At 44.1% G+C, this 27,891-nt stretch overlaps 1 protein-coding gene and 1 long non-coding RNA gene across 2 annotated transcripts in view; one reads left to right on the top strand and one right to left on the bottom strand.

Annotated features, from left to right (window-relative positions):
* ARIH1 (ariadne RBR E3 ubiquitin protein ligase 1) overlaps nucleotides 1-27,891 on the top strand; it is a 51,605-nt gene that overhangs the window by 11,791 nt on the left and 11,923 nt on the right. The window contains exons 2-9 of the mRNA XM_059857991.1: nucleotides 10,076-10,143; nucleotides 15,843-15,987; nucleotides 20,633-20,725; nucleotides 21,070-21,125; nucleotides 24,012-24,078; nucleotides 24,750-24,856; nucleotides 25,722-25,764; nucleotides 26,821-26,892. Coding sequence (XP_059713974.1) covers nucleotides 10,076-10,143; nucleotides 15,843-15,987; nucleotides 20,633-20,725; nucleotides 21,070-21,125; nucleotides 24,012-24,078; nucleotides 24,750-24,856; nucleotides 25,722-25,764; nucleotides 26,821-26,892 — 651 coding nt within the window. The remainder of the gene's footprint in view (nucleotides 1-10,075; nucleotides 10,144-15,842; nucleotides 15,988-20,632; nucleotides 20,726-21,069; nucleotides 21,126-24,011; nucleotides 24,079-24,749; nucleotides 24,857-25,721; nucleotides 25,765-26,820; nucleotides 26,893-27,891) is intronic.
* On the bottom strand, nucleotides 8,777-12,254 carry LOC132333177 (uncharacterized). The gene is made up of 2 exons (XR_009488081.1): nucleotides 11,755-12,254; nucleotides 8,777-8,983 (listed from the first exon to the last, which is right to left on the bottom strand). It is a non-coding gene; the product is annotated as an uncharacterized LOC132333177 (long non-coding RNA).

The following is a 27,891-nucleotide window of genomic DNA, read 5'->3' as shown; positions in this document are numbered from 1 at the left end:
CTTACATTGGTAGATCTTTAACTTGCAGGAGTTTCTGGGTGCCACCTCATTGTGCTCGTGGAAGGAGTTATCATACCTTCCCATTTTCTTTTTCCTGTCTGTATATTTGTTGGAAAATGTTAATTATAATGTTCTGAACTGGAAGTCAGGACTCAGGACAGGCTGCACAGGCATGTTACTGTGAGATTTTTGCATGGTGAGTTATTTCCCCCAAATACCTGTGAGTCTGAGGACTCTGATTTCTGGGCATTTGTCTGTCCACTGTCAGGTTATCCTGTGATCTTAAGGAATCAACAGTGGCTGTCTTGAGGTGGTACAGAGTTTGGCTGGATTATATCTTCTGTACTAAACAACTCATGTGTCTTTATGCCCAAGCACCCTGTGATAGGTGTTCTCCAGCAGTGCCCAGGAACAAAAGCAGGTCAGATCACCCAAAACCTGAGACATAACCAGCAGTGTTTGAGGGACACATTGATGCTGAACATCCTTGGAGGCTGATCCTCTGCTTGCACACTTTCTGAAGAGGGGACACCCTGTAATCATCATCTGAAAGGACAATTTGGGAGCCCTTTGCTGAGAACTTATAAAAGTTCAACTAATTGATTTTCTGGGATTTTTCATGGCACATGTTTGACCCTGGAGACAGATCTGCCGTGGAAATAGGCTGTGGAAAAAAATCCACAAGTTACTGTGAATTTACCCTTCCCAATGCAGCTGTGATGTTTCTGAGTATTAGAAAAATACCTTCATCCTCCTAGAGTTTGTCTGATTTCTTCTAACCATTTCAAGTATACCATGGTATTATTATTTCTTCAAGTTGCTTCTGATACTTCCTCCACTCATCTGCTCATAGTAGCCTCCTAACACTGCCCTGCTCTGGGTGATGCCTCTGGATGTGCTTAAAGCAGCAAAAGCGAAGTTCTGTTGTGCTAAAGGTGTGCAAAATCCATGAAATGCTGGGTGCTGTTACCTGGGAAATCATTCCCTGGCCAGAGCTGAGGTGCCTGTTCTTTATACTGCATGAGCTGCTGGAGGAAGGAGCCAGCAGAGCCAGCAGTTTTCCTCCCTGGTGTGGAGGAACAGTGCCAGTCTCCAGATTTATAAATCCCAGGATGTGGATACAGCCCTTTGGGTGCCTCTGGCTCTGGTCCAGGCCCTGGCTGTGCACATGGTGGTGAAAGAGCTGAGTCAATGTACCAATACGTATTGGAGTGAGGGAAAAGAGCAGGGAAAGCTTTTTTGAGACTCCAGAAGACTTGTACAAAATGATGCAAAGGAAGAAAGCAGATGTACAGTTCATCTTTCAGCTTTATTCCTTTAACATCCATTTCTGCCTGCAAACAGGACAGTTTCCAGTTTCTGGAGCTCCCATCAGCAGACCTGTGCCTTCTCCCAGAAATGCACAGTTCATTCAGGAGTTGAGTCACTGAAGACAGCACATGAAAAATGTGCTTTGGGTTGTTTCCTTTTATCAGCTTGATGGGTAGCTGGCCTGACATATGCCACTTCCAGTCTTTCCAACGTTGACTAATAAAAGACCTTAATAAAAAAGTGTGTTTCTGTCAGGCTCACGTGGCTCCATTGAGGACAGTTGGTAGCAGATACTGGCAGTATTCCCACAGTTAACTATCAGGATCTGGTGTTTGGTAGGCTAGGTAAGTACAGACCCCAGACATTGGGGTGTAGAGGGTGAGGGCCTGCTCTTCATAGCTGGTGAGATAATGGAGAAAAAAAGTGGGACCTTTGACTGTACCTGGCATCAAAGTATACCCCAATATGCTTTAGAGTCTTTGGGAAAAGAAGATTTGGGGGTCTGTTGATATGGGAATATCCAGCTTTAACGTGCCTGACACATGGCTTTTGGCAGACTGAGACAAATAGATCTCTTGGAAGCAAGTCCCTGTTGTCCAGGTTGTTCCAGCTCAGCTGTCTGGTGACACAGTGATCCTGTCTGTGTTAAAATAAACCTGCCACCCCCTTTACCCAGTCAGTTCCTGTGTCTGGTCACTCTTGCTCCCTTTACTGACTCCAGTGGCAAGTCTGGGAGCCAGTGCTTGTGTGAGCTTGTGTTGCTGCTGAATAAATATTTTCTGAGCTGGTCTGGTCTTGCCCAGTTACTGCCCTGTTTCAGATTAAAATCGTAATCCAAGTTGCTGTTACTTCATCTCACAGGCAGAAATAGAGCTGGTGCATAGCTAAGCTGTTCTGGGTGTCTAGAGTCTTCCTTGGCCTCTCTGGAATCTTGTGCAGGGGGAGAGATTTCTGATCTGTACTCTTGGGCCAAGCCATGGTGTTTTGGTACTTACTGTCAGTCACTGCCTTCATTCAGTATAGTTCTTTTTCTGTGGCAAAATGCTTTCCTCTTGAAGCAACACGGGGTGTATTGGTCTGAGAGAAGAACTGAAACTGTCCCTGTGTGTAGTCTTCTAGAGACTGTATAGAGCTGAAAGTATCTAATGATATTCTTTCTGCCTTAGGGAAGCTTGTGATCTGGAGAAAACCCAAGTTTTTGTGTCTGAGGGTGCTGGACACATTTGTGAACCATGTATGAGATGAGTGCAGTAGCTATGTGGTGGGTCCAAACTAAATGTGGTGGGATGAGAATTTCAATAGGATTGGGGTCATGCTGGATAGGGGAGGAAAAATGGAACCTGGAGGTGTGGAAGAGCAGTGGTGTCAAGAGGGAAGTGGGCTCAGCTATGTTTTGTGGACACTGGTTGTGGGAGTGGTGTTCTGTTGACAGGCAGGGAAGGTGACTGTGCATCATTTGTGATGGGGACACAGAGGTCTGTTATTGATTCCTGAATGTCCATTTCTGTTTCACGGGGTCTCATCCTGTCAGAGCAGCTCCGTGGCACTGGATGTTGACTAAAGGTTTGACTTGAGGGGGATATTGGTGATTACCAGGGACTTGGAGTTTGCCTGCATGAACACACAAACCCTTTACATCCATGGTAGCCAAAATTTTGAGGGTTTTTGCTCTCACCTCGTGCCCAGCCTGACTGCAGCACTGAGGGCTGTTTGCTTCCTCCACAGTGGATGGGGAGATATTACAGGGCTGCTGAAATAGTAAACTGGAAGAATTATATGGAAATGATGCCATCACCTTCTCCTACTCTTTTAAGGCAAGTCTTTGCAAATCCTTGAGTGGGAGGCACAGGATTGAATAAAGCTGTTGTGCAGCGTACGCTGGCACCCATGTGCTCCCACCCGGCGCTCAGCACAGCAGCTGCAGTTGCTCAGCAGAGCAACCAGAAACCAGAGCTGGGGCTTGTGTTGTCTACCCAGCTTTGCTCAGCTTTTGTTCATATGTTAGGATTTCTTCTGCTGGGTGACACCAGGAAGAGAGAAATCCTTTGGGTGATACTGCTGTTGTGGGCAGTAGGACATCAGCTCAGGACCTGTGGGTCCTTCCTCTTTAAAGGATGGACTTTATTCTCCAGAACTGTAGCAAAAGGAAGTATAAACCAAAGTGTTCTTCAGATTAAATGTATAAAATAAGGGTTAGCATCTCTCTGTGTTCTGTCATCAACCCTAGCTCTCCTGCTATGGAAGTGAGCAGAGCTGAAATGCTGGAAGAGGCCTTCCCTGGTTGTTTTTAATTTGTGTTGAGTTGGTGGTGGAGCTTCTGCAGTTGTCTGAGAGCAGCAGGGTGAATCCATGCCATCTTCTTTTATTTAGAAGTATTACAGTGCAAATTCAGTTTTTGCATTTCCAAATTTGCTAATTCATCCTGGAATTGTTGCTTTAGTATTTTTTTCTGCTTTTAAAAGCTCTATTAGACAATGGCTCTTCATTGCAGCTCCTAATCATTAACCTGAAAGCTTTCCAAAAGGCTCTGAGAAAATGTGAAGCAGCTGACTGCTTCATTTCTGTCTCTTGAACCAATTAACTGAAGTAATGGAGTTTTCGCTGAAGTTGCTTTTTATTATCTTCCCCTGCTAGAAGAATGTATGTTCATCAGAGCTGGAAACAGTCAGTAAAGTGCACGTAAGTTACTACAAACTGATCATCAGGTCAAGCTACCATTTGGTGCCATCAGGTAATGGTACTAATTCAGTAACTGTGTAAAACTTAATTTTCAGAATTAGGAGGTGATATGTGAAGGGAAGTTAAGGAGATGAAGAAAGATGTAGGGAGCTGCGGAGATGATCAGTGTCGAAGTTGAAGGCTCTGTATGTGTTAATGGGAAGTTATAATGAGGTGGCAAATGCCAGATGGAGGACAGCAGATGACAACAGTCACAGGGAGTCGCCTGGCTTCTTGTGGAGTTGTGTGGAAATGGCAGGAAACAGGTACATTTTCAGGTGGTTTAGAGTTCTCACTCCAGTCTTCTGATATGGCTTCAGTAGTATGTAAGATGCAAAGACCATCCCCTCAGTGGAGTACAGAGAATGAGCAGTTAGGATGTTGTTATTATCTCTGAGGAGAAGGTGAGAACTGAGACCCACCAGCATATTCCAGTGCTGTCCTGTGAACCCTGATATGGCCAATGGCAGAAATGTCCACGGTGGGATTCTCTCCCAGACCCCAGGGGATGGCAGAGGGAGAGAGCACGGATGGGTTGGCAGATGGAGTCCTTTAGCTGCTGTCCCCTTCTCGCAGCAGCCTTCTCATGTTCTGGCTGTAATCGAGCCAGGGAATATTAGATTACACGGAAGTTTTCCAGCAGCTTCTCAGAGTGCTCAGTTGGTGGTGTTTGAAAACTAGCAAGTTTGAGATCATGTCCTGGAAGTACTCAACACTTGGATTTCATCTTCTCTGCTGGCTTCCTGGGAATTTTATTAAGCTGCTAGAAATGAGGTTTTGTGCTTGTAAGATTTCCTGTAATTGTCTCCTGGAAGAATGGATATGAATGGATCTCTACAAATGAAGGTCACTCAGTCCACTTGCAGAACAGTGCAAACCTTTTGCTGACAGTTGTACTGTGATCTGTTTTAGCAGGTTAAAAGCTGATTTAAGACACTTTCTAGCTGTATCTTTATATATCTGTGATTATCTGTGTCTGGCTGGGAGAGGTGCAGGTGAAGAGCAGAGGGTCTGAGTGGAGCAGACATCAGGTTATTGCAGAATTCTGGGCTGGTGCCCCTTGGTTATAATGTGATGTAGCAGCTTATTGGTGCCTAGTGTTGGTCACAGTCTCATGATGGGGTTCCTTCTCCTCTCTCCACTGCTATTAAACGTGACCTCTGGGTTATTTATCAGTGCTTCTCCCATGGCACAGTGTGCATGTGACAAGCCTTGGAGATGCTGGGCAGCAGGAGTTTCCACTTGGTGCTCTACTGTTGCAAACACTGGGGGTTTGGCTGGTTAAATATTTACAGTGACGGTGTGTCCCCAGGTGCCACTTCACTGGAGCAGATGTTTGTGCTGCTTGGCTTCAGACCAGCATTAGCTTGTGGTGGCTCTTTGATCCTCCACCAAGTCAAACTCTCAGTCTTGTCAGCTGATGTGAAACCATTGGTTTCCTTGTGCTGGGAAATGTAAACCCAGCCTTGTGTCCCCATGGATACAGCAGTGGACATTGCTGAGGTTTGAACCCTCTGCAGACTTCTGAGGCTTGGGCAAAGCCAGGGTTTCTGGAGCATCTGCTTGGATTCACAAGTGCAAAGCAATTGTGTAGAAGCCCAACTGGAAGTGGCATCAATTCCTTATTGCTGTAAAAACCTCTGTTATTGGGATGGAGGTGCTGCAGTTGGGATGAAAACTATTGGAATGCAGAAGCTGCCATGGGTAGAAAACAAAACAAGCCATGATGTGGAAAGAAACAAAACAAAGAATTTATCAATATTGTGTCTCCAGGAGGTGAGAAAGGATTTTGCTGGAGAACTGAACTTAAGTTGTTCTTAAATGGTTTTTATTTGCAGTAAATGCAGAAACTGAACCAGGAACTGATTTCCAGCATGTGAGGAGAAGCTGAACTGTAAAATGGGCTTTTCTTTGTAATAGCATCAAGAATTAACCATGCAGCTCGTCTTGATGGATGGAAACATGAATGGATCAAGTGCTCCCAACTGTCATTCAGCAAATTGTGCTGCTTGGAAATTCTGATTCAAGCTAATGTTCTAATAATATTTAATTTATAATTCATTTATGCATTTAAGTGCATCCAGATTCTTCCTTGATTCATATTTTCTTATTTTGACAGCAAAAAGAATTCTAACTCTTATCACTGATGAAGCTTCCAGTTGAATTAAATTCTATTAAATTAAGGAGTTTTATTTGAATTAATAATGCTTCTTTGGTGAAGTCCAGACCTTTGTAGGGCTTCTTATTGCTGTATCTCCTGCTTGCATTGGTGTGCTGGAGCATGGCAACATAGATAAGGACAGTAAATGCAAATACCTCCAGTGAAAAGCTGTGGTGAAGTGGAATTTGTTTGAAGCATATGTGGGACTTGGTTGCTTTGTTAGCCTCAAAAAAAAAAAAAAAAAAAAAAAAAAAAAAAAAAAAAAAAAAAATCCCTGCTGGAGGACTGAGGGTGTTTTTCTCTGGGCAGAGCTTTATTTGGAATGTTTTGTTAGGAAATCTTTTGAAGTGCCCAGAGAATTTCACCAAAATGGCTGCTTTCATCGGGTTTGTTCCTATCTGGATATCAACAGGCTCGCTGCCCTCAGCTCCAGGCAATCCACCTCGGCTCCGGCATGTAAAATTTAATAGGAGGCTGCTGTAAGTGAGATCTGCTGTTTCAGCTTTCATCAGACCACGTTTGGAGGAGAACGTGTTGGCTGTTCCCCTGCTCCCTGTCCTCCCTGGCTGCTTTCTGTAGGACAATTCATCTTTGTAAACAGAAAACAGCCTGAGTAGGAGCGTGCTCTCACAGCCTCGAGAGTAATCCCGTCTGAGCAGCAGCGGAGCCTGTTCATAACTAATCTTTGTGGTGTTGGTGGTAGGAAATAATCCTGTGTGCCAAACAAGGAGGCTGAACAGAGCCCCTGGCTTCCCAGTGCTGTGTAACCTAGGATTTGGACATCCCATTAATTTTTACAGAATGAGCATCCAGAGTGATGGCTGATGGTTGGTGGAAAGCTGGAGTGGAGCTGGTGTTGAAATAGCACCTTTTTTTGGTGGTGTTTTAACCCTGTGTGCCTGAGGTACAGGGCACAGCTCTCACTGGAGTGGATGCTGTGGTAGACTCCTCCAGCCCTGCTCTGGAATAACTGTGAGGGATGTGTGTGCATTCATGATGGTGTGCCTGGTCTTAGAATGGAACAATCCTTCATGTCAGAACTTCTGGCATTTGTATTTTACTCTCATTTGCCCTTTAGTTGCCTTCCTCCCAGTCTTCTGTGCTCCCTGTGCTCCTCCAGCCCAGATTGTACCCCTCCCTGTTCAGGGATGAGCAGGGGCAGAGGTGTGTTAATTCTTGCCTTCTGTGTCTGGGAAACAGCCAGGGGAGGTTTGAATGCTACATCTGGGATGTGGCAGGCAGTGAAAGCAGGCAGCCCAGCTATTTCTGGTGGGAGCTTGTCATGCTGCTGGCGTTTCCTTTCTTTTTTTAAATGTTCAACCAACAGTGCTGGAGGAAGCTGGAGCCCAGCAAGCCAGGAGAAGGTGATAGTACCCAGAGTCAACAGTATAATCCTAAATCATGTCCAGTTTAGTACCCTGACCTCACAGTGCTGGGATACCTGGGGGCTCTGACCTAGGAAAGCTGCAGTGCCTGTGTGTTGGGAAAATGGAGAAGCCACAGATGAAACCCTCTTGTCCTTTCCAACCACATCTCCTTTGGGGAGTGGTGTTTGCTGGATCAGCCTTGTTCTACTTAATAATTACTGCAGACCATTGGAGTTTCTTATCAGTGTACTGTAATTTTTCCTTCAGTGCAGGGGAAACCTTCTGTCTTTTTAAAGTCAGCCAGAGATCACTACCTCAGCTGCCTCTTAGCCTATTAAGTGATTAACAGGTATTCCCAGAAGCCTTAATAAGTGGCCAAGTGGGCTGCTGTGGTAGAAGGTAGGACAAGACTTTGGGCTGATTTTAATTGAAGCTCTCTCAATGCCTTTGAGAAATGAAGAAAATGGTGTTTCTCTGTACATCTGGCAGATTTCTGGGCTGAGTGAAGACTCCTTATGTTGAAGGGCTGTGTGCTTTGCTATCTGAAATTCATAACTGGAGAATTACAGGGGCTGGTATCATAACCAAGATAATCTAGAGATAAGATTGGTTTATTTACTAAGGTCTATTTTAATCTTTGATTAAATTGCTCCAGGAATTGTGTCTAAGTGAGCTTTTAAGAACTCTTTTAAAGTACTCCTACATAGTACAGCCAGAGTTACAGAAAAGGTTATTGTGGAGATCCAAATACAAAGTAACCTGGAAAGATCAGAAACTAAACCCCACAAGAGGCTGCTGGATGAGCCTTGGGGTGAAGGAGACCCTTAAATTTTCATAGAGCTTCTTGTTGGCAGGACTGAGTTGAAAGAGTTGAGCTCCTTGCTCCCTTCTGCAGGGCTGGATGAGGGAGGGATGCTGTTGGAGAGCTGGTGCCATGTGATTGTCAGCAGTCCTGTCATCTGGGGGACTGCTTCAGATATGGACCAGACCCACACTGTCACTGTGCAGTGTTTGCAGTACCCATTTCTGGTATCTCCTGCCCCATACTGTGTGGATCTGCTGTCCCAGCTGTTCATGGGCTTCCATCAGGGATCTGGTCAAACAAACCTTTCTATAGCTGCTTTGCTTCACATGGGCTTTTTAAGCTGGAAAAAAATTCTTAGTTTGGCCTTAAACAATCTGTGCTGGCATTAATAAGAGGCAGAACACGCTGCAGAAGGAGAGGAGTGTCACTTTTTATAGTATAAGCCACAAGACTGGTTCTTTGTGCTTATTACACTGTCACCCGAGGGCTTTGTTTCAGTGAAGGTTTTGGTGGTGGTGGTGGTGAAAGAGGCTGTCCTGCTTTCCCCTTGTGCTAATGCAGCTGCTTGTGTGGTCAGGCAATCAAATAGATTGGAGAACCGATTCCAGGAAAAAAAACAACCTAAAGGGAAAGAGAAGATCAGTTTCTGAGTCACTATTTGCAGCATAAAATGGCTGTAGCGGTATGGGCTGGTGAGGGCAGGAGATGCAGGGATGGGGTGGGATCTATGCTGTGGGTGACAGCATTGGCTTTTGGCAGCATCCGGTTGTGGCTGTAGCTCCAGGGCTCAGGAAATCACATTGCTGGTTTTTGTCCTACTTTTCAACAGCTTCAGAGCCATTGAACGCGGGCCCTGAGGCAAACTTCCATTTTGGTGTCAAATGGCAAAGTACAAACAACCCTCCCCGGGCCCTGCTCTTGTCTCTTTTGCATGTAAATGGTCCCAAAACTGAGCCCAGAGAGTGGATTTGGAGGGCTAAAACGTGGTTCTGGGGTGTAACAGGAGCCATATGGTCTGGTGTGTTTCTCATATAATCAAACCCTTGGCTGATAATTTAGATTTAGTTGGAATAAAAACTTGTACATGAGTGAAAATCAGCTCATATGTTCCACCTTCCTGCTGACCTTTCTAGGCTGTATTTCTTTCCTTAGCTTTCTTTCCTTAGCTGCCCTGAGTTTTTTTCTGGATTTGATGGTGCTTCAGGAACTTCTGAGGTCTTCCAAGGACTTTGTCATCCTATGCTAGCAGTCAGTTGTGTTCTAGGACAGTTTTCAGCCAGAGTGTTTTGATGGTCAGGGCTGGATTATTCTTGCTCTGCAAGTAGTGTGGAGATTGTGGCAAAAATGGATATGATGGGTAGAAATCATCATTTTACAGGTGATTTTACAGACATCCTAGAATTGCATTGTGTGGGCATGCTGGATGTGGAGATGTTGGCACTGTGGTAGGTGTAATTAGTCTGGTTCTTAAATCTTCACCCAAATTCTCATTTTATACAGGTGCTTGGATTTACAGAGTTGGGTGGGTTTTTTTCCCTTTAAAATTTGTCTGTCAAGTCCAGCTATTTCCCAGTCCATCCCAATAAACATGTATTGTCTGAACAGATGATATCAGACACCCTGATTTTCCCTTTGCCTATTCAAAGCTCTGCCTGGTGTTCTCACTCTGGCTTGGTCACTCAATTATTGATTGTTTTTCTCTTCTTTCTCCAGAATCCAGCGACTATCACTCGAATACTGCTTAGCCATTTCAACTGGGATAAGGAGAAGCTGATGGAGAGGTAAGCAGCTGCAGAGCTGGAAAAAATGTTTGTTCCTGGGTCAAGTGAGGATGGATGAATGCACAGTGTGTGGCAGGAGGATCTTTTGTGAAAGCTCTAAATGTTCCCCCTTTCCCAGCTTAGGGTGACTCATTGTTTTAATATTATTGATGCCTGGTTAGATTTAAAGTTGTGGAAGTTATGTTGCCCATTGGAAAGAAGGATTTCCAGTTTGAACATGTACAGGCTTTGGGCAGGCTTTGGAAAAAAGCAAGCAGGAACAGGTTCTTGTTATCTAGCAACTGTTTTGGATTTGGGTTTAGCTGCTCATGCCTGTCATGCTGGCATGTGTATTCCTGACATGTTTATTTGCTGCTCTGGCCAAGGCTAAATTGTTCCTGGCTGATAATGGTACTGCCTTGTCTTCATCTCCACAGCTCCAGCTTTTCTTTGGGGTGTGTAAATAATGGCTTGAATTTTGCCTCTCCCCCCCCTCAGAACTGAGAGTTTTATGGTTGTTTCCCATCTTTGATTCCCAGCTCTTGGAATGTTGCTTGGTAAAGGTACTTCTCAGTGGAGACCAAATCCAGCTGCATTTGGTTCATTCCAATGCCAGTGTTGGTGTTGAAGAGTTGAGGGAGCTGGAGAATTTAAATTACTTTAGAAACTGGGAGGAGAATTAATGTGGACCAAAAGGAGCAGTAAAAGCTGTACAGGGAGTTGTTGCTGGTTGTGCTGGTCTTACTTGGTGTGAAGTGACCAAAGTGACCAATGGGTGGGTGTGGAGGGCCTGGTAGGATCATTAGTTTGACTTTTCCCTTAATTACCATTTCCTTTGCCTGATAATGATGAGATGTGCTTGGTAAACCAGAGCAGATGTTGGTGCTCCTAGGAATTGATAAATGTCTCTTCACTGACCCTGGGGTTGTTCCCCTGTAGTTTGGTACTCTATCACCCAGGGTAAGAGGAGCAAAGGTTTTCACACTGTCAGTAATTATTTTGGGGTATTAATATTTGTGCTATCCTTGGCTAATGGGTTTAGGACATCTTTAGTGCCCTTTGTGTAATATTTTTGGTTTGTGATGGTGCTCAGGTATATCTTATGTTTTGTTTAACCTAGATTTTTTTTCTGAAGTGATTGTATTTTTTACAGCTTTCTAGTCCTTATTTTCCTGAGATTGACCTCTTTTAGTAAATGTTGGAAGTCTGAAAGCTTTGTGTTACAAATATATCCACTATTTAACTCCAGCTGTTAAGAATTCTGATTTAATACCTGCTCTGCAACATGACTGCTCACTTGATATTTGAGTTTCTTGGGCTGGTTCTCTTGGTTGGGGTAAAGTTCACTCTCCTTTCCTGGGAGATACCTCTACACTAGTGCACTGAAAAGCCCTCCTTTTGTACAGTAGGTTTTGTCCCTCGTTGTTGAAAGCTTGTTTAGGGTTGCCATCAATTTAAAAATAAAAAAAATGGGCTGTGGTTTTGTTTTTGTTTTTGTTTGTTTGTTTGTTTTTTTCCCTCAAGGGAGGTGCCAGCTGGGTCAGTGTGAGGTATCATTGTCAAGGCTTTTACAGTTTAAATACATGTTGTATTTACAAATCCACAGGTAAACATATTCATTAAAATACTTACCTCAGCAGCATTACCCCTGTGAGTAATAGAATACATGACTTGCTTAGGCAAACCTGTTGCACACTGGTCCCAGTTTTGGTGCTTCTTGATGTCCTGTTGTATTAGAAAAACACCAGAACAGGATCTCTCCAGTGCCTGGTGCTGCCTTCTGACATTTCTGCACCAAATGATTTCCATGAAATCTTCTGGAGTGCTGAGCTGTGTTAAAGCAGGAGTAGGAAGCTGGGTAGTAGGCTGAGACCAGGCTCTAAGTGTTGAAGAGGGTTTGGTCATTGCTGATAGGTGATAGGTGAGGATTAAGGGGGGAAAAAAACTCCAAAATACACATTTTGCTTTAAAGTCCTGTTGTTTGATGGTGTATATTTGCAGTTCCTAATTAGTGCCTGTTTTCTCTTAGCTCATGGTGAATCAGCATGAGCTCCCAGCAGCCTTATCAGTCTTGGCCTGGAGGAAAGCACTTCAACCAAATGGCTCCTCTTTTTTTGATAAGTGGGGAGGTCTGAGCTTGTGACATGAAAATTTCTGTTTTCCCACTTTTTTTTAGCCTGGTTATGCCTATTTTTAATGAGTAGGTTGTTTCTGTCTGTGCCAGCTTTGTCACGGAGTAATTACACAGTGGTGTTCAGAGGGCAGATGTGCTACAGATTTTTATTCCACTTACAGTAAAGTAATAACAGCCACAATTAAAAAACTGCCCTCTCCCACTGGTGAAAGTCTAATTGTTTGTGTGCAAAGCAAAATTGGGGCTTGGGGGTGGATTTGTTTGTAGGATGGAAGTGATGAGTGGAGGAAATACTAGTTCAGCCTCTGATATGCTGCATGTGTTTAGGAGAATAAAGATGTCAAATATTATTTTCCTGGGTCTTGCAAGCTTGAATCCTAGGGATAGGAGAGCACCAAGTGCAGAATGAACACATCAACTCAGAACCAAGTGAAGAAAGTGCTTTAGCTTGAACCTTATCTTTAGTATCTTCCAATTTTACTGGGGCTGATGGTGTCCTCTCCTGAGGGGAGCTTGGGGAGGAACCTCTGTGTGATGAAGAGGTTAAAATGCAACTCTCCTGCTTGATGTGCCTTACCCTGGCCATTTTTTTTTTAAGAGAAAAGTGTCTCAGCATGTCCCCAAGGCCTGATTTAATCCCTGGAGGCACAGCCAGAGATACAGCAGTCTCTTGTAGCTGCTTATCTTGGTGGCCACATGTCCCTGTTCCCTCTGAGTGGAGGAGAGATGTCAGGAATGCCCAGACTGCCTCTTCAGAACCTGCTGCCTGCTTTCCTTGGAACAAATAAATACTTTCCACTCTTCAGCAGAGGCTGAACAGGTGAAAAATGGTGCATGGCAGGAGTTTTGATGTGGAGATATCTTTTACTGTGAGTGTTTTGATGCACTGACACTCACAAATGCTCTTCCATGGAAGTAAATATCCCAAAGTGTGTACTAGAAGCAATTTTTTTTTCAGTGAAAAGGCTTTTTATCTTTGATACTCCCATGGGTAGGATTTGATTATGTCTGGAAAATGGCGATTAGGCAGTTACAAACAGCAGGAGGGAATTTTGAGGAGATAAAGGGGCTGACAGCTTGATCCCTCTGCCAAAAAGACTTGGTGGTGTTATAGGTTTGGTCTTGGTAAGTAGAAACACTTGAAAATAATGGGCAAACACTGGTTTGTCTGTTGATTTTAAAATAGCAGAAAAACCCCCAACTTTGTGATGAAGCAAATGAACTTCAAAGAATTAATAGAGGAAATTCTCATGCACCAGAAGAGCTGGAATTACTCAGTATCTGCATTGTGAAGGGAAAGGAGGGCACAGGATTTAAAGGGCTGTTGGAGGTGCTGTGCTCCTCCCTAGGATGAAAATCAGGATGGAGATACCAAGAACCAACCCTTTAATAGAGAATATTTGAGGAAAAATCAGAATTCTTGGAGTTGTAAAGGAAGTGAGGAGGAATGCTGACATGGAGCAGATCTGGAGAAATGTAGTCATCCTTTGCAATGCATGAGCTGAGATTGGGAGGAGAAATCGAAGTGGAATTGTATGAGATCAGGGTCAGATCAGGGCTAGGGTTGCAGCCCGGTTGTGTTTTGGCTTCCTTGGATTCAAGGAGGATGAATGGAATGGAAATGGGTGGTGGAGAAGGTTTGCTGGCCAGGGAAGATGGTGAATGTCACATGGAGCTCAGCTGCTGTGGGAGGGAAGGGTGTTAGAGCTGCTGCCTGGGAATCCTTTGACCAAAAAACATGGGAAGGGCAAAGGGAGTTCTGCCTACATGGATGGTCTGTGGTGATGCTGGAATGAGTGGGAAAAAGGGATGTTAATTGCAATTAGGTGTTGTTCTAAACTTTGAAGGAACTGCAAGAGTCTTCTGACTGAGCTCTTGGCATGTTTGCCTGAGGAGTGATGGAGCAGTTAGAGAGCTGTTGGACTTTGGAGTATCCATTGGAGCTGTGTGCTTTCAGGGAGATCCACTCTCTAAAAATGCAGTTTTCCTCTGGGTTTTTTGGAGTTCTTACGGCCCAGTGGCTGCATGAGTATGAGTCTGAGAGACATACCTAAAAATAAATGTGGAAATTACTTACTCAGAAAGAAAATGCATGAAAAGAAAACAGCATGGAGAAGCAGGAATGCTATCCATAGACATTTAAAGGGGATAGGAAATTCCAGGTGAAAAAAGTCAAGTTCCTGACATGGATATTTACCCTTTAAAGCAGCCCCCACTACAAAAACCTCTGGTATTTCCATAAGCATTTAGCTGGTCATGAGTATCAGGGTTCAGGTTGCATCATAGCATTTGTAAACAAAACTATTTTCCTTGCAAACTTCTCACCCAGCTGTGTGTCTGCTCTCCTCAGAGCATGTCCAGTGCTGCTCCTGCTGCCTCTAAGAGCAGTTGGAAGGCTGGAAAACTTTTGTGGACTTAATATTTATCCATGATTCTTAAAAAACAAATAATGCCTATAATGGGACTGCACTGAATTCACTTGCTAAAATTTTCTAAATATATAATTTTATTTATTTAGATTTAAATATAACATGCAAATTTCTAAATATAATCCTCTAAGCAAACAAAAGAACTTGGTTGAGAAATCCTGAGCTAACATTGAAGAACAGTGGCAAAGCCTTGTGGGTGCTGTGGTGCCAGAATTCACCACTTCCATCCAGATTCAGTGTCTTGAAATTTAAGCTCTAAAACACATGAACTGCACTGAGAAACATATGAAACAGCAGGAAAATTGATATTTTTTGAATTATAAATCAAGCCTTGTTGGTAGGTAGAGCTGTAATGGAGCTGGGAAATGACTTACTGGGTTTGGCTGGGGGATGTGTGCATGTGATGGGGCTGGTTAATTGTCTGGTTTAATTAGTTCTTTGCAGCTGCTGCAGGCTGGAGAAAGGTGTGTGAAGGATTCTGGGAAGAGGCTGAGCTTTCTGATAATTATTCTCTCCAGTTTGGTCCTCCTCTCCAAAGAGGAGCTTTTTATAAGCCTTTAAAGCAAACCAATATTGTTTTCCTTAAGGGAATAGGAAATAAAAAGGAAGTGATCTTTTTGCTTCCTCCTTTCCAATAGGTACCTGATCTTGGAAACATTGTAAACCTTGAACTGTATTTTTAGGAGGTTGTTAAATTACCTCAGGTTGATTGAAGAGTAAAGATGCTCAAACAGCTAATGATCAGAATATTAGGAAAAATGGAAGGCCTCAGTTGGTGAGAATTGAGCTTGAAGGCATCAAACCTGTGCTTTAGGAAGGTGTTCCACTGCCTGAACTGTGAACTCAGGTGTTCTTGCTCTAGTTTCATGTCCTGGAATTCTAATGCCAAGCAATTGAGAGAGTCACAAATTACTTGAAATGCAGCTGAAGAATTGAAGGTGCCTGAATTTCAGGAGTGTGTAATTCAAGTGAGAGTCTCTGATGCTCTGCAGTTGTCTAATATCCACCTCTGTGTTGTGTTAGAGAAGGGTTTGTTGGAAGTAGTGGGTGTCTGAGTTTTGAAATACAAAAAGCATCTTTGTACTCTTAGCTGCTACATAGGATAGAAATGTGATTTAGAAGGTGGTTAAATTTTCATTCTGTCCTGTGTTGTGCAGGTACTTTGATGGCAACTTGGAGAAGCTCTTTGCAGAGTGTCATGTAATTAATCCAAGTAAAAAGTCGCGAACGCGCCAGATGAACACCAGATCATCAGCCCAGGACATGTCCTGTCAGATCTGCTATCTGAACTACCCAAACTCCGTGAGTACCCAGGGGCCCTGGTGCTGCCTGTCAGTTTCTTGAGGTTGGGGTTGAAGGTATTTGAGATGGTAGTTCGTGTTTGGACTCAGGTGTTTATTATTTCTTATCAGTGAAACAGCCTCACAGACATGAGTTCAGCAGCGTTTCATTAGCAAGGCACAAAGTGTCTAACTAGCTCTTATTACAAGGTCTTTTAAGACTCAACTATCCAATTAAGAAATGACTCCTAGATTATTTTCCCTTTTAACCCCATAACTGATCCCTGGAAGCCCTCAATGCAGACTTTTCTTTCCAATCGCAAAACATCACCCAAACCCGTGAAGAAGGAAGAAGGAGGTAACGAAGAACAACCTGCCTCTTCCCTAAAACCTCCATCTTTATTTATTTAATATATATTTATATGAAATAAATATTTCCTATAAATTCATATTTATTCATATAAATTTCATATTTATTTCTATATTCTAAAACCCCAAACTCTAAGTTTTCCACCCAGTGATATTACACACTTCTAACCAACTACACACCGTAATCTCAGTGCTAGCAATCAATTTTGAAAGTCTTGTCCACAGCTCTCAGTGCTCTCAATCAGTTTTGGAAGTCTTCTCCACAGCCTCAAGTCAAATGCAGTGCTCTCTTGCGAGTCTGTGCCTTTCAGCACAGAAAGTTTAAAAATTTCAGCATCCAGGGTTCCAACAATACCTGAGCAACAACTCCCCAAATTTCCAACCTGAAACTTCACATTTTCCTGCAGAACACCTCTGAGGGTGCTGGGGCCTGGGCAGTGGTGTGGTAAAGTTCAGGAAAAAGCAAACAGGTGGTGTTTGCAAAGGTCTGATACCAAGTGAGGTAATAGAGGATATGTGAAATTAAAAATCTCTGAAAAGCATGATGGGCAAAGGGATTTACTTAACTAGAAAGACAAGGTAGGAAAGAGCTTTTAAAAGCAAAATAGTCAAACTAGGAAGTTTAGAAAAAATTAGTAGAAGTAAAATGTGGATATCTTTGGATCTTTATTATATTGGACAATACCCTCTTGGTCAGACATGAGGGTGTGTTACCCAGTGCTTGCTGGGGCTCTGCATCAGTGCCCTGGGTGATAGTGCTACTTTTTTTTGTCACTGGTGACCAAACTGAGGCATTCCCATACACTGCTAAGAGGTCCAGGCTCTGATGGGGCTCCCAGGGGCAGGACATATTGTTGGGAGACCTGGGAGAGAAGGAGGTGAGTGGAAAAGCTCAAACAGGAGAGTTTGAGGCAAAATCAAAAAGGCAAAGTGCTGATAATAAGGAATTCTTCTTTTATTGGAACCTGCTCTTTGTGGGGGAACTGCCCTTCCAGAACACCCTAAAACAAGTGCTGAGCCTTTCCAGGCGAAGCTGCCCTGACATAAGGCTTTGCTCTTGCTCTGGGTGTGTTTTCAGCAAGGAACCATGATAAACTTTGGGGTTCAGGAGTAGCCTGGGGTGAAGTTCCCTGGTTGTGGCCTCTCCCTTGCTCTGGATCTTCTTCCCTGGAGTGGACAGAGCTGGGCTAAGCTCAGCTTCAGGCCTCCCATTCTCAGCATTAAGTCCCTGTTGCTCTTAAGCCAGGAACCACAAGGTTTCATGTGTCTCCTCTTCAGCCTTGTGTGCCCTGACTTCCTTCTTGTGAAGAGTAGCTGGGAAGGCAAATTCCTGCTCTGTATGATGAAGTGCTTTGTGAAAAAAGGCAATATATTCTAATATATTGTTCTCTCCATTTTAATGTAGCTGCTGTGCTGGGTGGGGGTACAACTCACAAGTGACAGGCCTGTCCTCTGGCTGGGGGTGCTGTGCTACCTGGGAAGCAGAATCACAGAATCATGGGACAGGCCCACAAGGATCATGGAGTCCAACTCCTGGTCCTGCACAGGATAACCTCTAAAATCACACTCCAGCATTGTCTAGAGTTTTGAAACTGGAAAGAACAGCACAAAACATGCTAACGCTTCTTGATTTTGTAGCTCAAATAGCAGTGGCCCAGTTAGAAGAGCAGATTTTTAGCTGGAGCAGAGAGATGTTGCAGGTGAGCAGGGCTCTCTCTCTGTTGCTGGTGTTGAAAGACATCAGGGGGGACTCTGTTTCTTTGCCCTACAGCAAAGCTGGAGCCTATAGGAAAACTAGTATTTATTATTTCTTCTTTAAAAGGCTGTAGTGTCTGTGTCTAAGGTGACTGAAAGCTGTTTTGAAGCTGTTTTAGTCGATGCGAATTATAAATTCTAGGATTTTTTTTATGTTCAATGCCCAACCTAAAATCTCAGCTTTGAAAATTCTCTTGAAATAATTAGCTAATTATTTTTCCACATGAAAGCTGGGGGGTTTTTGCACTGAGAGCCCCTTTCAGCCTATGGAAAGCTAAGAGTTTGGAGGTGTTAAGAAGTTTTACAGTGTACAGTTGTTGCAGGAGTGTTAGTCTTGAAATTCCCTCTCTCCCATCTACAAAGTCTCTGTAGCTCTTCAGTCACCTCCAAAGAACTGTGGTTTGAGGTTTTGGGAAGCACCTGCCAAACAAAGTATTTGAAGCTCTCATCCCGCAAGTTTGAGGACTTGAGGGAGATATTTCACCTGCTCTGTGTCCCTGTCAAACACTGTCAGGTCCCAGCAGTTCTTTTGGGTGACACCTTTATTGGAAAGACAGGAATTGGGAGGGTGGTGGCTTTGCCTTCCTCCTCTCTTGCCCCTCACCCTCAGAAGAGTGGTCTGGGGGTGTTTTTGGGAACATCCTGCTTTGTCTAGACTGCAGATGTTGAGCACAGATGTGGTGACAGCAGAGTTGTCCCCTGGGCTAATGAACTGCCTAAGGAGTTACTGCTCCCCCCATATCCTTGCTGGTTTTATGTTGGCCTTTTTATTTGCTCCCTTGACATCTGCTGTCAGCTGAGCCAAAAATAATTGGGAACTCCCTCAAAGTAAAGAAAAGAGCTGAGAGATTCTCTACATTCCTTGCAGCCTGGGAGGAAGTGTGGTGGTGGCTGCTTTTCTGTGGGCATTTAGCAAAGCATCTCCCTGCCTGAAATAACCAAAACAGCTCTTACATGAAGATGTGTTCTGTGCTGATTCCTCTGTGTGCCTGCTGCAGGAGTGTTGAATTTAGTAAGGGATGATTCCCTTATCTCTGCTTGCTTCCCATCACATGTGGAGAAGCCAGAATTCACAGAAAAACCAGTGCAGTCTTTGGGATGGTTTCATGCTGTGGCACCCCAAAAGTTCCAGCTGTTGAAGTGTTTTTATTCTAACTCTGCATCTCCAGGAGATGTCACTTGGCCACGGCAGCATCTGTGGAGCTGTGCTCAGTAAGGGTTCAGAAACTGGAAGGTGTCTTTGCAGTCTTGCAGCCAGTGTACCTGGCACCACATAGGCATCAGCCTCCTCTCTTATCTCTTTGTTGGTTTTTTTGGGGGTGGATGTTTCTATTTTTACCTCGAACGAAGTCATGCTCAGGTCAGATAGAGCCGTGTTGGTGCTCCCAGGCTGCAGCCTGTGCTGGTAGCAGGAGTGTCAGAGCAGTGTAATCACAGCCTGCCAGCCCTGGCAAAGGGGTGCTGACAGGCACCTGCCCTGGGCAATGCCACAGCTTCCAGAGATGGCACAGCACAGCTGCTGCACCTCTGTGGGATGGACAGAATGTATCTGTGGTGTCTGAGAATGCTTGGAAAGAGCATTTGCCTCAAGTGGAGTCTCCTTTCCTCAATTAGGAAATCCTGCTGTTGTTTTGGGCTGTTCCACAGAGGATTGCAGGTTCTTTCCTCTGTGGAGTTTTCATGGTTTGATGGTGTCTGAGGGTAGAGTTCTGGTTTTATCTCACTAGCTGAGAAGTTGGTTTGAAAAGCTGAGCCAGCAAATATTACCTCAATTGTGGTACAGATGAAGTGTTTTAAATACAGTTTTCCTTGGTGCTGACTTTGAGTATAAAATAACTTTCAGCTGACCAGAGAAAAGTACTTTAATTCCACTTTTTCCTCTGCAGTGTTTGCTTCTCCACCCCTTGTGTAACCACTCAGTCTCAGACGATATCTTGACAGCTCTGTGCAGATGATGCAGACAAGGATGGAGTTGTCCCTGTTGCTGTCTGTGACAGCAGGTCATTGTTGAATTCTGTTTAGCAATTTACACCTGCCAATTAGGATCTTGAGTGTCCTCATCTGATGAGCATCTGGGTTTCAGGGGGAACTTCCCTGGGGAGGTTTGGAACTTTTGGGCAGCACCCACATGTGCCAAGGGGAAAAAAAATAGGAGGAATGAAGACTCTGTATCCTTGTCACTGTGACCTGTTTGGTGTTGCATTTATTTGACTGATTTCCAAAGCAAAATGGGAGAGAGCCATGCTGTGCCCCATGTACATTCCTAAAACAAGGATAAATTGAAATGGGCAGGGTGGAAACATGGGCCACACCTGTCCCTGCTGCTGGGCTTGGGGATTAAGGTCTGGCTTTGGAAGAGTGACTAAGGCAGCCTTGGCAATGTTCTGTAGGGGTGATGATGCAAAGTGAATAGCAGTGTCTCAGGTTTGGTGTGAGGAATGAGGGATGGGATGGATGAACTGCACAGCACTAAGAAGGGTGAAGTTATGGAGTCAATCCATGTGATAAAACCAGGCCGTGTCTTGTGTTCTTTGTCATTGCAGTACTTCACTGGCCTAGAGTGTGGACACAAATTCTGTATGCAGTGCTGGAGTGAATATTTAACTACCAAAATAATGGAGGAAGGCATGGGACAGGTAAAATCTCAACTCACCTCATGGCTTATTTCTGGAAATTGTGTGTATTGGAGAGATGGGGGAGAGTGTCTCTGCTAAAGTTTAAAAAAACCCCAAAGAACAACAGAGAAAACCCAAACTCGAAAGGTTTGGGGGCTGCAGGCTCTGCTAAGGTTAATCTGGAGAGAATTCAGTGGAGTTGGTGCAGGTTTCTGGCCTGGGGAAGGAGGAACTGGTGGCACACCTGGGAGAGGCAGGGCACTCCTTTGGCTGTGGATTGTAGTGAAGTCTGTTGCCTTGGAATTCCTTGTGATGCAAAACCAGGATAACCACTGTTCCTCCTCTGACCTCTTTGTGTTTTTCAGACCATTTCATGCCCTGCCCATGGCTGTGATATCTTAGTGGACGACAATACAGTTATGTAAGTAATTCTCATGGCTTTGCTCTCTCTTTCCATTGTGTTACTCGTGTGCTATTCAGATCTATTCAAATGCTTCTGACAAACTGCATCGAGGCTTGCAGGCAGCAGAGGAGCCTGTCCTGAACTGTCTGTTTTGATTCCAGAATGTCTCTTAACTTCCTGTTTAGGTGTCAAAACCCCATGTGATGACACTGGGAGGAAAGACTCCCTGACCAGTTTGGTCAGTGTGACACCAGGGTTTCCAAACCCTGTTTTACTGCTTTGTGCATTTTGTTTCCTTTGATTTATGTAGGAATTTAGGACTTCTACCCGGGTCAACCCACTGGTTGCCCAAGCCCCATAGCTGTAGTTAATAGGTGAGTCAGAGGACAGGAGTCCTAAGAGCTGATGCAGGATGTGTTTTTTTGCCCTCTGATAGGAGGCAGTTGACCCTCAAACACAAGATTTGATTTAGGTGGTGTGTCATTCCGTGTCCTTGGAATTATTGAGTTGTCCAGCTGTAGAATGACTGATACAGTTCATGGTGGAGCAGTGAGCTCCATGAGTTTCCGTCTCTTTTAAACTGGGGGAGGTTGTTGCATGAGCAATATCCTTCCTAATGCTGAGCTTTGTTCAAGTTCATTTTAATTCTTCTTGCTAAAACATCTGAGTAGAGGCTTATTCTGTTACCTTATTCTTTCCTTCCTGAAGCCTGACTCACTCATTGATATTAATTTGGTGTTTTTTATTATCAGTTGCTTTCAGAGTTACAATTTTCCCAATTTTGGCTCTTGGTTACTCATGGGGTGTAGGCTGGATGGAAGTGGAAGTAGCTGAAATGCTTTCCTGCCCTGTTGAGGAGTGGTTTGTAGAGCCTAGTGGGTGGAAACTGAGCTGAAGTTGGCATGTCTTGAGTAACTTGATTGAGATTTTTGTTTACCAGAGGTTGAACTTCAATTTGTGGAGTCAAACGCTCTCAGCAGGACGTTTTGGAGTGTTTTCTTGATTGCAACAGTTGGAGTGAGCTGTTCAAGCAGTGCATGTGAAATTGAGTAGCTGAAAGCATTGGAGGTGGCAGTGGCAGCAGCAAGGGAAGGATGGAGGAAAAGGAGGGCAGTGCTGTGGGATTCCCCTTGGCTGGAGAGAGCAGGGATAGGGCAGTGGCAGCTGGCTGCTAAAGCAAACAAGTCCCATTTGTGTGAATAAAGCTAGAAACTGTTTCTAGAGGTAAAAATCCACCTTTCCCTGGGCTTACCTGGATTTCTGTGGGGAGGAAGGTTCATTTTTTTGGAAAAACTCTTTCCTTTAAAAGCCATAATAGACAACTGTGGCAATCTTAGGATATGTCAATATACATGGCAAAAAATGTAAATTATCTCAACTGGAACCTGCACCCAATTCTGTGTTGTTAATTTTTACTTTGAAACAGGAAAGGACCCAAAAAGTCTCCAGTTCTCAGTTTTCAAGCAATATGAGCACAAAATTAATATGATTTATGGGCATGGGTTTCACCTCTTAATTTGTCTAGTTTCATTTAGAATTTGCCAAAAGACAGTAATATTGAAAGTAAAATTCTTGAAGATCTTGACCTGGTGATGTTGATTGGGGCAATCAGAGCATGTTGATAAGCAGAAAACCAGTGGATTATGTGCTCTGGTTAGTCATGGCATGACTATTTACTTAAATTCCAGTACCTGATATATTGTTATAATACAGCACATTTTCAGGGTGATGTTTAGTATGTCTTGAAGCCCAGGTATGGGGTAAAAAATAGAGATTTATAATTAATACTAAATTCAAATTGTTTTCTCATTCTTCAGTAAGTTTGACTCCAGGATTGCAGGAGATGCTTTGTCAGCTGATTTGTTTTATTTTAGCCCTGGGAATTGAGCTGCCACGTGCTGTGATTTATGTAATAACCAGCATGTGCTTGGGAGAGGAGCTCCCCAGCTGCCCAGGCTGGGATTTTGCACATCCCATGGGCACACACTGCTCCTCAGGGAGTGTTGTAAGGATAACATGCAGGAGTGCCCTTAGTTTTGGCTGCAGCTGGAAAGGAAAATCCATTAATTCCAATATTTACCCATGGTATGGCCTGGGTAAAGCTGTATTCCACAGCAGCATTGGAACCAGGAATGCCACCAAGGATGTGTCAGTGCAGCTTTATATTTAGATATATTGGGAAGACACTTCAGTCATAGCTAAAAGACATTTTTAGAAGTGCTTAGCAATCCATAATTAAGGTATTTTGGATGCATTTAGGCTGGGCAGTCTGCAAATGCCAGCTGGAATGGTGTGCCCGGGAGAAAAGTGGTCAACATGCTTGTCAAGGGTTCCCATCAGTCAGTTTTCCTCTGTTCTCCCAGTTCCAAGCAGACTGGAATTAATTTCAAGTCCATGTTGTGTAGACCCCTAGTAATATTGATAAAAACTTTGTTTTTATGGTAAATAGATTAAAACACCAATAATTTTTAAGCTGAAGCTGTAGCATTCCACTGAATCCCAGCTAACATGAGGCTTCCCAAAGTTATTAGCCACACAAGGGTTGTTCTGGAGCTTTTTAAAGGGTATTGCCACAAAATGTGCTTGTTTTATGTAAATGAGCTGATGAAATTACTTGCTTAGTTTCTTGGGCTCTTCAGGAAAGTGTTTTTAAATAAAAATCCTCACACCAAGATATTCAGTTCTTCTGAACTGAGTGAGCTTTCTGTTTCTGGAACTAATATATATTGAATAGAATGAATGTAGTTTTCATAGTGATCTAACAAATAAATTGAGAACAGGTAAGTACAAAAAGTACCTGCAAACGTAGAAGGATGAATCAAACCTATTTGTCTTAACTTAATGGTAATGTATGGCAAAAACAAGACTTCTGCTACAGTTTTTCTGTTTCTTCCCTTCCCACAGGCGTCTGATCACAGATTCCAAGGTTAAATTAAAGTACCAGCATTTAATAACCAATAGTTTTGTAGAGGTGAGTTTTTATTTGAATTTTTTAATGGCTTGTAGGGTTTATCTGACACGTGCAGCCAGCCAGAGGCTGGAGGCTTGTTTAGAACTGCAGAGCAGGTTTTTTGCATAGTCTCTAATCAGGTGTGAAGGCAGGGGTTGTTTTATGGTCCTTTGCATTACAGGGATAATTGCAGGAAAATACTAAAAAAACTTTAGGACAAAAGATCTAAAGAGAATGTAAGAGCTGTTGCCTAATATTTGAGTTCTGAGAAGCAGAATAATAGTTACATAATAGTTATGTAATATTTATCACTCTTGAGTGTTACCTGAGATACTTAACATTGAAAACCAGGAAATGCTGTAAACAAGAATGTGCCTTAAACATTTTGCCAGTTGAAGTAAAACTGCAAAAGTGCTTTAGCAAAACACTAATAGTTTTCTAGCCTCCAAATAAACTTGGAGAAAGGTTTGCACTGTTCCAGTTTCCCAGCTCTGTGGGTTCAGCTGTCCTGTAGAGCCTTGGGGCAGAAGTTGTTACGGGATCAAGCTTTCAGTCCTTGCCAGAAGTGATGGGTGCAGCGGGTTTGGTTTTCATTTCTTAGCTGTTTGCAGCCACAGCAAAGGCATGCAGGGCAGGAGCTGTCCTTGAGCACAGCCTTCCCCTGTGATGTGGATGTGTGCTTTGTTCTGCAGTGTAATCGACTGTTAAAGTGGTGTCCTGCCCCCGACTGCCACCACGTCGTTAAAGTCCAGTACCCGGATGCGAAACCCGTGCGCTGCAAATGTGGCCGTCAGTTCTGGTAAGAGCCAGCAAGGAAAAGCTGCTGATACTGCCCTGAAGTGTGTTAGTGTGGGTTCATGGAGGCTGCTTTGGCTTGGGAGGGACCTAAAGGTGATCCAGTTCCACCCCCTGCCGTGGGCATGCGTTGCCACATTTCTCTTCACAGAGAAAAGCAAGGCACAATTCTTCCCAAGGATTTCTGAGATTGACATTCTCTGGACCTCAGAGAAAGGGAAAACACAGTTCTTATCACTTGCTGTGCCAGAGCAGAATGCAATATGGAGATTGTTTATCCAAAGTGAGGATGTTTTGTTTCCTTGGCCTGTCAGGGCCAAGAGTGGGTGGGTGGGTGGGTGTGTGGACACAAGATTCAGTGCAGTGTGAGCAGTTGTGTGCAGAGTGAGTGCTGGGCAGATTCAGTTTAGATGAAATGCATTTAATGTAGTACAATAAAGTAATTAATTAGCATTCTGATATCAGTGGAGTCAGATGCATCATTCTCTCTCCCCTTCGTCAGAGTTGCCTTTGATTTACAATAGGCAGGGGCACCTTCCACTATCCCAGGCTGCTCTGAACCCTGTCCAACCTGGCCTTGGACACTCCAGGGATGGGGTGACTTCTCTAGAAACCAATTTCAGTGTCTCACAACTCTCACAGGAAAGAATTTCTTCCTAATAATTTCATCTAACTCTGTCCTCTAGCAGTGGGGAGCCATTGTTCTGTCACTGTTTTGAAGTGGCCCTTGAGGGATTTCAGGATTGAAGGGGGGTGTGTTGAGTTTCCTTAGGACTGGCTTTGAAAAACCCAGAAGAAAACTTAAACTGTTTAATTACTAATACAATCATCTGCCCTGTTTGCTTATTTTCCCTTTCTTTCCCTTACAGCTTTAACTGTGGTGAAAACTGGCATGATCCTGTTAAATGCAAGGTGAGCACATCAAAGTTCTTGTCCAGATCTGTGTTTTGAAAAAGTTTAAAATAAATTTATGTGCAAAACTTAGCAATGAAGCCCAAGTTTTTGTGGCTGTCCATAGAATCATAGATGATCCTGAGCTGGAAGGGACCCCCAGAGATCATTGAGCTCACCAGGGAGCAGAGTAGCACCTGTTAAAGTCACAGGGTGAGAACCAGCAGTGAAATCCTATTGAGTGCCTTCACTGCTGCCTCCCAGTTGGACCTGCTGAGGGAACAGTGCCTCATCCAGGTGGGAATTCTCTGGAGGAGGAGGCTGTTAGACCTGTGACCTCCTGCAGAGGAGTGAAGGTGTTTTTTGAACAAGGAGCATTCCTGTAGGAGTTGTTCCTGTAGGTGTTTGACGCTTTGTCAGGCATTATCCCTTGTACTGGAGGAACTAATTTAGTTTTGCTGGCTTGGATTAGAAGGGACTTTAAAGATTATCTAGTTCCACAGCCTGCCATGGGCTGGGATACCTTCCACTAGCCCAGGGTGCTCCAAGCCCTATCCTTGAACACTACAGGGATGGGGCAGGCACAGCTTCTCCGGGCAGCCTGTACCAGGGCTTCCCCACCCTCACAGGGATCAGTTCCTTCCCAGTATCCCATCTATCCCTGCCCTCTGGCAGTGGGAAGCCATTCCTTGTGTCCTGTCCCTCCAGGTCTTTGTAAACAGTCTCTCTCCATCTTTCTTGTAGGCTTCTTTCAGGTACTGAAAGGCCACAATTAGTCACCCCAAAGCCAAAATGTCCTTATTATTTAAGAATCCAGCATGAAGTTTGTGTTGATTAAGAGCTGCAAACTCGTTGCGGGAGTGTTTGTGCTGGGTGCTTGTGCTTGCTGGATCAGGATGGAGCAGCAGGAACTGTCTGCCACTAAATTAGTGGCTATTTGCACAATCAACCAGCACCAACACTCCCCAGTTCCCATGTGGCTGGGTGTACCTTTCCTTAATGTGTAGCAGGAGTCTTGGGAACATAGCAGTTCCTCCAGCTAGATTTAAGACTCTTCTTCCATCATTTTTCTGACAGTGGTTAAAGAAATGGATTAAGAAGTGTGATGATGACAGTGAAACCTCCAATTGGATTGCAGCCAACACAAAGGTGAGAGGTTTTCTCCTATTTTATATAGAGATTTTATAAAGATTTGTCAGGTGAAAAGGACATCAATTTAATTCCTTGCACTAGGATTGCTTTTTCTCTTCCCTGTTAAGAGCAAGCCTTAAAATCCACAGTACACTCAAGTGCTCTTGTCTGAAGAGTGAACAGGTGTTAATGCCTGGAATCAGGTGAGTTTCTTCAAGTTCAGTGAAGGAAAGTGCTTGGAAGAAACAGTTAATTGGAGACCCAAAGAACGCTCAAGATCTAAGTCTTTGGGCTCCTGTCTGGCACCAGTGGCTTCCCTAAGCAAATCCATGGCCCATCCCATGTGTGGAACATGTTACCACCACCCGTGGCTCAGTTTGGCTGGGATCATTTACATCTGCCTTCAAATCCCTGGGATTGGCCTCCGGAGGAGCCTTCATTTCTGCTGGGCAGCATTCCAGGTGGAGACTGGCAGAACAGCTGTCTGGGATTTCATTATGTAAAGGTCTTCCTTCTGCTTAGCCCAACTTTGCCTGAAACTCCAGCATTTGATCATTTTGGGACAAATTCAACCCAAGATTGTCATGGTGACAAAGACACAGAAGCAGCAGATCCTATGGGGGTGAGGAGGAGGAGGCCTGAGGCTCCCAGCTGAAGGAGGAAGGTGGGGAGGGAGTGAAGAAATGGCTGCTTTGTTTTCTTAGCTCTGTTGTGTAAGTGGTTAATGGCATTGTTTGCTGCTTTCTGGGCCTGGCTGCCTGGTTTTCATCGAGCTGGAATGTTGTGTTATGGTGGCAGAGAAACCCCTGCTGGGCAGCTCAGATCAGCCTGGAATGGGCCCTGCTTGGAGCTCACAGAGTCACCAGAGGGAGTTTGGCTTTGTCTCTGTGTGTTCCAAAGTGGCTCGGGGACTGAACCAGGTTTGTTTGGAGTTGGCTGGGTCTTCAGGGACTGCTCCTATTAAATCTGAGGAAGAGCAGCCAATAGCTTGGAAAAGGCAGAGTGTAAGCACTGCTA

Source organism: Haemorhous mexicanus, chromosome 13, assembly GCF_027477595.1.
Source record: "Haemorhous mexicanus isolate bHaeMex1 chromosome 13, bHaeMex1.pri, whole genome shotgun sequence".
NCBI lineage: Eukaryota > Metazoa > Chordata > Aves > Passeriformes > Fringillidae > Haemorhous > Haemorhous mexicanus.
This window is presented reverse-complemented; position numbering and strand designations above follow the sequence as displayed.